Genomic DNA, 14,747 nt, shown 5'->3' with positions numbered 1-14,747 from the left:
TAGGAAGGTCCATCCATCACACAATTACACTCCACACAAGTGCACAGCAAGCAGGCTCTGCAACATTAGCACCAGGACAAAACCTCATTAGAACCGCGCTTGCTTGCCATTGATTGGCTAAGCAGGAGTATCAACATTAACAAGTTCCAGCAGACAAATGGACTCGCTAAGTGTTTGCCTCAAGTTTAGACGGACAAATAAAACTGCTGACTAGGGATGTCCGATAATGGCTTTTTGCCGATATTCCGATATTGTTCAACTCTTTAATTACCGATATCAACCGATATATACAGTCGTGGAATTAACATATTATTATGCCTAATTTGGACAACCAGGTATGGTGAAGATAAGGTCCTTTTTTTTTAAAATAATAAAATAAAATAAGATAAATAAATTAAAAAACGTTTTCTTGAATAAAAAAGAAAGTAAAACAATATAAAAACAGTTACATAGAAACTAGTAATTAATGAAAATGATTAAAATTAAGTGTTAAAGGTTAGTACTATTAGTGGAGCAGCAGCACGTGGTGTACTAATTGTAAGTGTATCTTGTGTTTTTTTTATGTTGATTTAATAATAAAAAAAACATTTAAAAAAAAAACCGATACCGATAATAAAAAGACCGATACTGATATTCCGATATTGTCCAACTCTTTAATTACCGATACCGATATCAACCGATATATACAGTTCTGGAATTAACACATTATTATGCCTAATTTGGACAACCAGGTATGGTGAAGATAAGGTCCTTTTTAAAAAAATAAAATAAAATAAAATAAGATAAATAAATTAAAAAACATTTTCTTGAATAAAAAAGAAAGTAAAACAATATAAAAACAGTTACATAGAAACTAGTAATTCATGAAAATGAGTAAAATTAAGTGTTAAAGGTTAGTACTATTAGTGGAGCAGCAGCACGCACAATCACGTGTGCTTACGGACTGTATCCCTTGCAGACTGTATTGATATATATTGATATATAATGTAGGAACCACAATATTAATAACAGAAAGAAACAACCCTTTTGTGTGAATGGGGGGGTGTTTGGGTTGGTGTACTAATTGTAAGTGTATCTTGTGTTTTTTTATGTTGATTTAATTTTAAAAAAAACATAAAAAAAAAAAAACGAGACCGATAATAAAAAGACCGATATTCCGATATTGTCCAACTCTTTAATTGCCGATACCGATATCAACCGATAAATACAGTTGTGGAATTAACACATTATTATGCGTAATTTGGACAACCAGGTATGATGAAGATAAGGTACTTTTAAAAAAAATTTATAAAATAAAATAAGATAAATAAATTAAAAACATTATCTTGAATAAAAAAGAAAGTAAAACAATATAAAAACAGTTACATAGAAACTAGTAATTAATGAAAATGATTAAAATTAAGTGTTAAAGTTTAGTACTATTAGTGGAGCAGCAGCACGCACAATCATGTGTGCTTACGGACTGTATCCCTTGCAGACTGTATTGATATATATTGATATATAATGTAGGAACCACAATATTAATAACAGAAAGAAACAACCCTTTTGTGTGAATGAGTGTAAATGGGGTAGGGAGGTTTTTTTGCACTAATTGTAAGTGTATCTTGTGTTTTTTATGTTGATTTAATAAAAAAAAAAACATTTAAAAAAAAAACGATACCGATAATAAAAAGACCGATACCGATATTCCGATGTTGTCCAACTCTTTAATTATCGATACCGATATCAACCGATAAATACAGTTGTGGAATTAACACATTATTATGCCTAATTTGGACAACCAGGTATGGTGAAGATAAGGTACTTTAAAAAAAAAATTATAAAATAAAATAAGATAAATAAAAAAACATTTAATTCTTGAATAAAAATGAAAGTAAAACAATATAAAAACAGTTACATAGAAACTAGTAATGAATGAAAATGAGTAAAATGAAGTGTTAAAGGTTAGTACTATTAGTGGAGCAGCAGCACGCACAATCATGTGTGCTTACGGACTGTATCCCTTGCAGACTGTATTGATATATATTGATATATAATGTAGGAACCACAATATTAATAACAGAAAGAAACAACCCTTTTGTGTGAATGAGTGTAAATGGGGGAGGGAGGTTTTTTTGCACTAATTGTAAGTGTATCTTGTGTTTTTTATGTTGATTTAATAAAAAAATAAAATAAAAAAACCAAAAACGATACCGATAATAAAAAGGCCGATACCGATATTTTCCGATATTACATTTTAAAGCATTTATCTCTACTGTTGACACTTGATGGTACGGTCCGATTTTTGGAAGTATGCAAGGTTGACACGTGTAAAGATGAGCTGCAGCAAAAAGCAGGGATGGGTACCCAGTTTGGTACCGGACATAGGTCATTTGACGGCCTCGCGTGGGGGTCAGCCACAGACCATTCATTCACGGGCCGGACCTGGCCCGCGGGCCTTGACTTTGACACCCATGGCATCCAAAGTCTCCTATATAATACAATACAGTACTTGCAAATGAGACCAAGACGTGTAAGAAAACAATATAACTGTACAGCACAGCTCACTCTTAAATACTCGTTGTATTCTTTTCAACTACAAACCCCGTTTCCGTATGAGTTGGGAAATTGTGTTAGATGTAAATATAAACGGAATACAATGATTTGCAAATCATTTTCAACCCATATTCAGTTGAATATGCTACAAAGACAACATATTTGATGTTCAAACTCATAAACTTTATTTTTTTTTTGCAAATAATAATTAACTTAGAATTTCATGGCTGCAACACGTGCCAAAGTAGTTGGGAAAAGGCATGTTCACCACTGTGTTACATGGCCTTTCCTTTTAACAACGCTCAGTAAACGTTTGGTAACTGAGGAGACACATTTTTTAAGCTTCTCAGGTGGAATTCTTTCCCATTCTTGCTTGATGTACAGCTTAAGTTGTTCAACAGTCCGGGGGTCTCCGTTGTGCTATTTTAGGCTTCATAATGCGCCACACATTTTCAATGGGAGACAGGTCTGGACTACAGGCAGGCCAGTCTAGTACCCGCACTCTTTTACTATGAAGCCACATTGATGTAACACGTGGCTTGGCATTGTCTTGCTGAAATAAGCAGGGGCGTCCATGGTAACGTTGCTTGGATGGCAACATATGTTGCTCCAAAACCTGTATGTACCTTTCAGCATTAATTGTGCCTTCACAGATGTGTAAGTTACCCATGTCTTGGGCACTAATACACCCCCATACCATCACACATGCTGCCTTTTCAACTTTGCGCCTATAACAATCCGGATGGTTCTTTTCCTCTTTGGTCCGGAGGACACAACGTCCACAGTTTCCAAAAACAATTTGAAATGTGGACTCGTCAGACCACAGAACACTTTTCCACTTTGTATCAGTCCATCTTAGATGAGCTCAGGCCCAGCGAAGCCGACGGCGTTTCTGGGTGTTGTTGATAAACGGTTTTCGCCTTGAATAGGAGAGTTTTAACTTGCATTTACAGATGTAGCGACCAACTGTAGTTACTGACAGTGGGTTTCTGAAGTGTTCCTGAGCCCATGTGGTGATATCCTTTACACACTGATGTTGCTTGTTGATGCAGTACAGCCTGAGGGATGGAAGGTCACGGGCTTAGCTGCTTACGTGCAGTGATTTCTCCAGATTCTCTGAACCCTTTGATGATATTACGGACCGTAGATGGTGAAATTCCTAAATTCCTTGCAATATTGCATCATAATTAAATTATCCCCTCAAATTCCCCCCAAAATGGATTAACTCGCTGGAATAAAAAAGACAATATAACATCCATAAACGTGGACGCATGTGAAAAAGTGCAATATATTTATCTGTACAGTAATCTATTTATTTATTTATATATATTTATTTATTTTATATATATATATTTATATATCATTTATATATATTTATTTATTTATATATGCACATTATTGCTTTTTTATCCTGCACTACCATGAGCTTATGTAACGAAATTTCGTTATTATCTGTGCTGTAAAGTTCAAATTTGAATGACAATAAAAAGGAAGTCTAAGTCTAAGTCTAATAGCTGGTTGAGAAAGGTTTTTCTTAAACTGTTCAACAATTTGCTCACGCATTTGTTGACAAAGTGGTGACCCTCGCCCCATCCTTGTTTGTGAATGACTGAGCATTTCATGGAATCTACTTTTATACCCAATCATGGCACCCACCTGTTCCCAATTAGCCTGCACACCTGTGGGATGTTCCAAATAAGTGTTTGATGAGCATTCCTCAACTTTATCAGTATTTATTGCCACCTTTCCCAACTTCTTTGTCACGTGTTGCTGGCATCAAATTCTAAAGTTAATGATTATTTGCAAAAAAAAAAAAAATGTTTATCAGTTTGAACATCAAATATGTTGTCTTTGTAGCATATTCAACTGAATATGGGTTGAAAAGGATTTGCAAATCATTGTATTCCGTTTATATTTACATCTAACACAATTTCCCAACTCATATGGAAACGGGGTTTGTATTAACATTTATTGACACAATTGAACACGCACACAAGTATCCTAAATTGGTACTTGGTACCGCATGGATGGAAAAGTGAAAGGTAGCCATCCCGAAGCAGCGAGGGAAAGTGATGGTGTGCCATTAGGAGTGGATGTGTGAGAGAAAGTGGTGATGCAGTTTAAGAGCACCTTCGGGCGCAGTGACGGACAGGCAGCTCAAATACTGGCAGCTAATAAAGAAGAGCGAGGGAAGTTTGCTCTTCTTCTTCTTCCTCGTGTTCACTTGAGCCAACTTTATTGCTCATAAACTACCTCCCGTACACCTATATTGGTATGCACACACACACCATGTTTGCCAGCTCCTACACGTGTCTTGGTATGCACACACACCCATGTTAGTCAGCTCCTACACCTGTCTTGGTATGCACACACACACCCCATGTTTGCCAGCTCCTACACCTGTCTTGGTATGCACACCCACCCCCATGTTTGCCAGCTCCTACACCTGTTTTGGTAAGCACACACACCCATGTTAGTCAGCTCCTACACCTGTCTTGGTATGTACACACACCCATGTTTGCCAGCTCCTACACCTATATTGGTATGCACACACACCCATGTTTGCCAGCTCCTACACCTGTCTTGGTAAGCACACCCATCCCTCATGTTTGCCAGCTGCTACACTTGTCTTGGTAAGCACACCCACCCATGTTTGCCAGCTCCTACACCTGTCTTGGTATGCGCACACACCCCCATGTTTGCCAGCTACTACACCTGTCTTGGTAAGCACACCCATCCCTCATGTTTGCCAGCTCCTACACCTGTCTTGGTATGCACACACACCCATGTTAGTCAGCTCCTACACCTGTCTTGGTATGCACACACACACACCCCATGTTTGCCAGCTCCTACACCTGTCTTGGTAAGCACACACACCCATGTTAGTCAGCTCCTACACCTGTCTTGGTATGCACACACGTTTGCCAGCTCCTACACCTGTCTTGGTATGCACACACACCCCCCCCCATGTTTGCCAGCTCCTACACCTGTCTTGGTATTCACACACACCCATGTTAGTCAGCTCCTACACCTGTCTTGGTATGCATACCCATCCCTCATGTTTGCCAGCTCCTACACCTGTCTTGGTAAGCACACCCATCCCTCATGTTTGCCAGCTCCTACACCTGTCTTGGTATGCACACACACCCATGTTAGTCAGCTCCTACACCTGTCTTGGTATGCACACCCACCCATGTTAGTCAGCTCCTACACCTGTCTTGGTATGCACACCCACCCATGTTTGCCAGCTCCTACACCTGTCTTGGTAAGCACACCCATCCCTCATGTTTGCCAGCTCCTACACCTGTCTTGGTATGCACACACACCCATGTTAGTCAGCTCCTACACCTGTCTTGGTATGCACACCCACCCATGTTAGTCAGCTCCTACACCTGTCTTGGTATGCACACCCACCCATGTTTGCCAGCTCCTACACCTGTCTTGGTAAGCACACCCATCCCTCATGTTTGCCAGCTCCTACACCTGTCTTGGTAAGCACACCCATCCCTCATGTTTGCCAGCTCCTACACCTGTCTTGGTAAGCACACCCACCCATGTTTGCCAGCTCCTACACCTGTCTTGGTATGCACACCCACCCCCATGTTTGCCAGCTCCTACACCTGTCTTGGTAAGCACACCCATCCCTCATGTTTGCCAGCTCCTACACCTGTCTTGGTAAGCACACCCATCCCTCATGTTTGCCAGCTCCTACACCTGTCTTGGTAAGCACACCCATCCCTCATGTTTGCCAGCTCCTACACCTGTCTTGGTATGCACACACACCCATGTTAGTCAGCTCCTACACCTGTCTTGGTATGTACACACACCTATGTTTGCCAGCTCCTACACCTATATTGGTATGCACACACACCCATGTTTGCCAGCTCCTACACCTATATTGGTATGCACACACACCCATGTATGCCAGCTCCTACACCTGTCTTGGTAAGCACACCCATCCCTCATGTTTGCCAGCTCCTACACCTGTCTTGGTAAGCACGCCCACCCATGTTAGTCAGCTCCTACACCTGTCTTGGTATGCACACCCACCCCCATGTTTGCCAGCTCCTACACCTGTCTTGGTATGCACACACACACACACATCTTTGCCAGCTCCTACACCTGTCTTGGTAAGCACACACACCCATGTTAGTCAGCTCCTACACCTGTCTTGGTATGCACACCCACCCTCATGTTTGCCAGCTCCTACACCTGTCTTGGTAAGCACACACACCCATGTTAGTCAGCTCCTACACCTATATTGGTATGCACACACACCCCCATGTTTGCCAGCTCCTACACCTATACTGGTATGCAATCACACACCCCAAGTTTACTTCTCCTGTGTGACATTATTGAAGTGTGTCTCTCAGAACTGTGTGTCTGACTCACGGTCCTGAGGGTCTTTAATGGCCAGTCCAAGTTATAGGTCCGTGTTCTGAGGGAGCTCAGGGGTGCACTAACGCTCTCCTCCTTGAGCTTGTGTGTTCAAAGTCAGGATGAACCTGCCCCAGAAACGACTTCTTTGCTTGATATTGTGTTGTTATGCGCTCCCCAGCCGATAACCGTCCGAGTGGTAAGAGCCCAGTGGGAACCGTGCAAGAACCTCCTTCCAAATTACCGGGTAAGTTTTTTTCTTCTTTTTTTTTCTGGCATGTAAGATAAGTTTTTCCAATTGTTGTTTCTAGCGAGCATCTTTGCTGAGCGTGCATTTTGCACTGGCTGTTATAATCCCATAAATTATTACACTAAGGGCCTGGTCTACTAAGATCCTAATAACTGTTTCTACTAGTAGTGGGCGTGGTTCTGGTGGTCTAGACTGCGTGTACAATTGCTAACCACACAAACCGCTCTTTTAAATGAGAATTTTACGTGTTTCCCAGCGGTCACCATGGAAACACTCATTTCCCTGCACATTTATGGCATTGTGTGGTTCAACCTGTTATGTTTTGTTATACAAATACAGTAGTTAAGGTTGTATTTTTGCCTCATCCTTCACTTCAAGCGTGACGAATGCTGTACCGACCTGGTGTGAACCTCATTCACTGCTGCTTGCAGCATGTGAATGGGCGCCTGCAATGCAGCAGGCTCATAATAATAAAGTTTGCAGTATGAGCAATAATAATATGGGCTGCTTGCATTGCAAGCGCACATTCACTGCTGTAACAGTGAATGAGTGCTGGCATTGCAGCAGGCCCATAATAATAATAAAGTTTGAAGTATGCACAATAATAATATGGGCGCTTGCATTGCAGCAGGCCCATAATAATAAAGTTTGCATTATGAGCAATAATAATATGGGCTACTTGCATTGCAGCAGGCCCATAATGATAAAGTTTGCAGTATGAGCAATAATAATATTCACTGCTTGCATTGCAGCAGGCCCATAATAATAACGTTTTCATTAAAGCAATAATAATATTGGCTGCTTGCAATGCAGCAGGCCCATAATAATAACGTTTGCAGTATGAGCAATAATAATACAGGCTGCTTGCATTGCAAGCGCACATTCACTGCTGTAACGGTGAATGGGTGCTGGCATTGCAGCAGGCCCATAATAATAATAAAGTTTGAAGTATGCACAATAATAATATGGGCTTATTGCATTGCAAGCGCCCATTCACTGCTGCTTAGCAGCAGTGAATGGGCGCTTGCATTGCAGCAGGCCCATAATAATAAAGTTTGCATTATGAGCAATAATAATATGGGCTGCTTGCATTGCAGCAGGCCCATAATAATAACGTTTGCAATATGAGCAATAATAATATTGGCTGCTTGCAATGCAGCAGGCCCTTAATAATAAAGTTTGCAGTATGAGCAATAATAATAATAATATGGGCTGCTTGCATTGCAGCAAGCCCATAATAATAAAGTTTGCAGTATGAGCACTACTAATATGGGCGCTTGCATTGCAGCAGGCCCATAATGATAAAGTTTCCAGTATGGGCGCTGGCATTGCAGCAGGCCCATAATAGTAAAGTTTGCAGTATGAGCAATAATAATATGGGCTGCTTGCATTGCAAGTGCACATTCACTGCTGTAGCAGCGAATGGGCGCTGGCATTGTAGCAGGCCCATAATAAAAATGAAGTTTGAAGTATGTGCAATAATAACATGGGCTTCTTGCATTGCATGTGCCCATTCACTGTTGCTTAGCAGCATGTTAAAGGACGCTAGCATTGCAGCAGGCCCATAATAACATTTTCAGTATGAGCAATAATAATATGAGCTGCTTGCATTGCAGCAGGCCCATAATAATAAAGTTTTCAGTATGAGCAATAATAATATGAGCTGCTTGCATTGCAAGTGCCCATTCACTGCTGCTTGCAGCATGAGAATGGACACTTGCATTGCAGCAGGCCCATAATAATAACGTTTTCAGTATGAGCAATAATAATATGAGCTGCTTGCATTGCAAGTGCCCATTCACTTCTGCTTAGCAGCATGTGAATGGGCGCTAGTATTGCAGCAGGCCCATAATAAATGTTCTCTGTGATGTCTAAATATGCGCATGTATTAAAAGTAAAGTGTCTTTCTCCCTCAGATGTTGTTTTTTCCATTGAGCAAGGAGGGAGGAGACGCACCAATAATAACTTTGCCACTTACTTTTCTACCTGTCACTCCCGCCCCCCTCCATGCTCGTCCCCTCAGTCCCAGGCGGTGTGTTTGCCAAGAACTCTCTCTGGCGGGGCTCCTACGAGTACTTGGGGAAGAAGCAGCCGGCCATGCTCAGCATCACCGCCTTCGAGCCTTTCAGCAACCGCGTGAACGGAACACTCCTGGACCAGAGCGGCGTGGAGCTCAAACTGGCCGGTTGGTGCAAAAAAAAAAAAAAAAACACTTCTTGGCGTGACTTTCACTTTGTGTTGGAACTTGTTGGCTCCCGGCCGGGCTGAGATGATTTCATGTGAGGACGAGGAGCAAGAAATCAATGCATGATGCAGGTTATTGCCGCCGTGATGGAACACAACACATTTTACACGCTCCCTGTGGCATACTCGCCGCGCAGCTGCAATCATTAAAATGCAAATTTGCGTTAGCCGAAAAAGCAAAGGCTCATCACTTCTCTCCCCCTAATATTGTCACAACACTCTTGGAAAATCCCGCCGAGCCTCGTGGGATCGCTGCTCTTTTGTCGCGGAGCACCACCTGAGTTGCTGCGAAAAAGTTGCGCAACCGTCGTTTGACTCAAAAGTTAAACAGAACTTAGATGCACCTTGTCCGAATCCCGAAACGTGTCTGAGGCGCTCCAACTTTTTTTTGGTCATGTTGTCAGTTATCTGCACCCCCAGGAATTTGGTGCTGCTTACGTTCTCCACTGCTGTGCTGTTGATGAAGAGTGCAGTGTGGCTGGACTAGTTGACAATGATCTCCTTGGTCTGGTCGACGTTCAGGACCAGGTTGTTGGTTCTGCACCAGGCAACCAGATGTTTCACCTATATACATATTGTCGCCTATACCGATATTAATCCAATGTGATAACAGCACGAATCGTGAAACATACTTTTGTTGTTTTGTCGATTGATCAAGTGAAATTACTCATTAAGTTAAAGTTAAAGTAATAATAATAATAATAATAATAGATTTTATTTGTAAAAAAAAAAAAAACACTTTACATTGAGTAAACAACCTCAAAGTGCTACAGTGTATAAAAAAATAAAAATAAAAATAAAATAAAAATAAAAAGATAATTAAAAAATAATTAAAAAAATAAACTAGAACAGCCACATAGCTAAAACTAGTATGCCATACTTGCCAACCCTCCCGGATTTTCCGGGAGACTCCCGAAATTCAGCGCCTCTCCCGAAAACCTCCCGGGACAAATTTTCTCCCAAAAATCTCCCGAAATTCAGGCAGAGCTGGAAGCCACGCCCCCTCCAGCTCCATGCGGACCTGAGTGACGTCAGGTGCGCAACACCACGTAAATCGTTGGCCAACCAAAAAGTAACCCCAGTACGCTATAGCCAACATTCACCAGGAGATGGCAACAGACAAACATAGATCACTCTAATACATTCCTCCCCTTTTCGAAATGTATAGAAGTTACTCAAAATAAATAAACAACCCAACCAAAAAATGCAGCAGCTCAATTAAAAAACTGTACTTAAGCCACATTCTTTACTTTTTTTTTTAGTACTGAACTCTTAACCCTCATTTGTAAAAAAAAATAACATGCTTATTATACAAACAGTATTTGTACACCTTTAACACAGATTTGTATACTGTCTTCAGAGATTCAGTTTTTTTGGTGGTACTCGAAACCTTTCTGGGTACCTGCGAAAGGGTGTTCAGCATGGTTGGAAAAATAGTGACAGAGAATAGAACAAGGATGGACAATTCAACCCTTAACTCAACAATGAGTAGATGAGTGTTATGTGTGTGTATATGTGTAAATAAATGAACACTGAAATTTAAGTATTTCTTTTATTTATATATATATATATATATATATATATATATATATATATATATATATATATATATATATATATATATATATATATATATATATAATAAAATAAATATATATATAGCTAGAATTCACTGAAAGTCAAGTATTTCTTATATATATATATATATATATGAAATACTTGACTTGGTGAATTCTAGCTGTAAATATACTCCTCCCCTCTTAGCCCCGCCCCCAACCACGCCCCCGCCCCCCACCCCCCACCTCCCGAAATCGGAGGTCTCAAGGTTGGCAAGTATGTAGTATGCATATATCTAAAAAAAAAAGGTTTTTTTAAAAAGAAGGATTTTTAAGCCTTTTTTAAAAGCATCCACAGTCTGTGGTGCCCTCAGGTGGTCAGGGAGAGCGTTCCACAGACTGGGAGCGGCGGAGCAGGAAGCCCGGTCTCCCATTGTTCGTAGCTTTGTCCTCTGAGGTTGGAGGAGGTTAGCCTGTCCGGAGCGAGGGTGTCGTGTGGAGGATTTGGGGGTGAGTAGTTCTTTGAGGTAGAGGGGGGCATTTCCATGGAGGCACTGGTGGGTTAGTAGGGAGACTTTGAATTCCATCCTGAGTGGAACAGGAAGCCAGTGAAGGGATTTGAGAGTTGGTGTGATATGGTCAAGTACCCATGATTGTCACACACACACACTAGGTGCCGAGAATAATTTTGCCACACCAAGTGTGTTTGTGACAGTAATTGGTACTTTAACTTTAAGACAACAATAGTATGTATGAAAAAAATTCACTTACCGTATTTTCCGGACTAAAGAGCGCACTAGTATATAAGCCGCACCCACTAAATTTTAGAAGTAAAATATGTTTTCATATATTAGCCACACCGGACTATAAGCCGCAGATATATACATTGTGAAATTAGTTATTTACACTGGTATATTGTGTAAATGTTTATTTACATACCTTTATTGTTTCCAAACTGTTTCTGTAACAAGGCAGTAAAACGGCGGATCAAACAAAACAGAAGTCATCGTCATGGACCCGCTAGCTAGGGAACCTCGCTCTCCAGTCAGCTAAACAAACTCAATAACTCCACGGTGACGTTTTGGTGAATTTAATGAATTTGTGGAGCTGAAACGATACAAAAAGAATGCCATTGTAAGTTAATAATACTAACACCGACACTCGTAAATGTGTTAGCATATTAGCTAATGCTAACGACGCTAGTGTCATTACATTACGATAGCACGTACACATTTGCATGAAAACACTCCTACAGACATCATACACGGGACGGTTTAGTAAGTAAAAGGAGTTTTAGTTATATTGTAAAAACTTACAAACGTTGCTTGGAGTGATGAATGAAAAAAGCCATCCAAGTCAAACCACTATGGACAGCTAGTTGTACTTCCGGTGGGTTTAAAAAAAAAAGTCTGAATGGAAGGGTGAGCTTGTCCAAAAGATGGCGCCACAGCACACACACTAACACACATATTCAGTGTGTTTTGTAGTTGTTGTTTTTTTAATGTTTACTTGGGTTTTCTTTACAATGGGAGACCGGGCTTTCTGCTCCGCCGCTCGCAGTCTGTGGAACGCTCTCCCTGACCACCTGAGGGTACCACAGACTGTGGATGCGTTTAAAAAAAGGCTTAAAAACCCTTCTTTTTAAAAAATGCTTTTTTTTTTTAGATAAATGCGTGCTAGTTCTAGTTTTTATTTTTTTTATTTTTTTTAATCTTTTTATTTTTATTTTTTAATACACTGTAGCACTTTGAGGTTGTTTGCTCCATGTAAAGTGCTTTTTTTTTTTACAAATAAAATCTATTATTATTATTATTATTATTACTTTTTAACCGGCTGCGTCGCAAAAATCCACAAATTTGCAGCACCGTATTATAAGCCGCAGGGTTTAAAGCCTATGAAAAAAGAAGTGGCTTATAGTCCAGAATGTACGGTATTTATTATAAGACATTTGGAATGGACTTGTCTTTCAATTGAAGTGGAGTGATTATTATTTGTAGAGGCATTACAATAACTCATTAAATTGGACTCACGACGCAGTCAGTTTAATGATGCGGACACGTCTGTTCCTGGATACTTTCTTGGAGACTTTTTAATGTGTCAGTAACTCCTAATTATTTGATACTTGTTTATATTGGCAAGTGTTTGTTTTTTTTTTCGAAAAAAGATGCAAACTGTCTGTCCAGCTTTGCACAAGTAAACACTCTGCTTGTATCGCACAAGATATCGCACACAAGTAAACATGCTACAGGACTGCTGGTATCGCACACGATATCACACACAGGTAAACACGCTGCAGGACTGCTTGTATTGCACATTATATCACACTCAAATAAACACGCTACATGACTGCTTGTATCCCACATGATATCACACACAAGTAAACACGCTGCACGACTGCTTGTATGGCACATGATATCACACACAAGTAAAGACGCTGCAGGACTGCTTGTATCGCACATGATATCACACACAAGTAAACACACTGCAGGACTGCTTGTATGGCACATGATATCACACACTAGTAAACATGCTGCAGGACTGCTTGTATCGCACATGATATCACACACAAGTAAACACGCTGCAGGACTGCTTGTATCGCACATGATATCACACACAAGTAAACACGATGCAGGACTGATTGTATCACACATGATAACACACGCAAGTAAACACTACAGGACTGCTTGTATCGCACATGGTATCACACACAAGTAAACACGCTGCAGGACTGCTTGTATCGCACAAGATATCACACGCAAGTAAACACTACAGGACTGATTGTATCGCACGTGATATCACACACAAGTAAACACGCTGCAGGACAGCTTGTATCGCACGTGATATCACACACAAGTAAACACGCTGCAGGAATGCTTGTATCACACATGATATCACTTACAAGTAAACACGCTGCAGGACTGCTTGTATCGCACATGGCATCACACTCAAGTAAACACGCTGCAGGACTGCTTGTATGGCACATGATATCACACACAAGTAAACAAGCTCCATGACTGCTTGTATTGCACATGATACCACACACAATTAAACATGCTGCAGGACTGCTTGTATCGCACATGGTATCACACACAAGTAAACACGCTGCATGACTGCTTGTATCGCACGTGATATCACACACAGGTAAACACGCTGCAGGACTGCTTGTATCGCACATTATATCACACACAAGTAAACACTGCAGGTCTGCTTCTATCGCCTTCTGATATCACACAGAAGTAAACATGCTGCAGGGCTGCTTGTATCGCACATCATGTCACACGCAAGTAAACACTACAGGAATGCTTGTATTGCACATGGTATCACACACAAGTAAACACGCTGCAGGACTGCTTGTATCACACATGATATCACACACAAGTAAATATTCTGCAGCCCTGCTTGTATCGCACATGATATCACACGCACGTAAACACTACAGGACTGCTTGTATCGCACATGGTATCACACACAAGTAAACAGTAAGAAAGGGATTCATGTGGACACATTCCTGGATGGAGGAAGTGGGTAAAGGTATTTCCCGGACTATAAAGTGCATCCATATATTAGCCATGCCGGACTGTAAACCGCAGGGATATATGTTGCGGATCGTTATTTATGCAGAAAGATTTTGTAAAAATGTGTATTTACATACTTTAATTGTCTCCAAACGGTGCCTGTAACATGGCAGTAAAACGGCTGATCAAACAAAACAGAAGCCCTCCAAGCAGCTAAACAGACTCAATAACTCTACAGTGATGTTTTGGTGAATTTACCGAGGAAACAAT

The 14,747-nt window shown here is 40.7% G+C and overlaps 1 protein-coding gene across 1 annotated transcript in view; it reads left to right on the top strand.

The window, feature by feature from the left end:
- Positions 1 to 14,747, top strand: part of csmd2 (CUB and Sushi multiple domains 2) — an 828,472-nt gene that overhangs the window by 785,129 nt on the left and 28,596 nt on the right. Inside the window, exons 66-67 of the mRNA XM_061982429.2 lie at positions 7,094 to 7,159; positions 9,186 to 9,347. Of these exons, the coding sequence (XP_061838413.2) occupies positions 7,094 to 7,159; positions 9,186 to 9,347 (228 nt within the window). The remainder of the gene's footprint in view (positions 1 to 7,093; positions 7,160 to 9,185; positions 9,348 to 14,747) is intronic.

Source organism: Nerophis lumbriciformis, linkage group LG21, assembly GCF_033978685.3.
Source record: "Nerophis lumbriciformis linkage group LG21, RoL_Nlum_v2.1, whole genome shotgun sequence".
Lineage (NCBI taxonomy): Eukaryota > Metazoa > Chordata > Actinopteri > Syngnathiformes > Syngnathidae > Nerophis > Nerophis lumbriciformis.
This window is presented reverse-complemented; position numbering and strand designations above follow the sequence as displayed.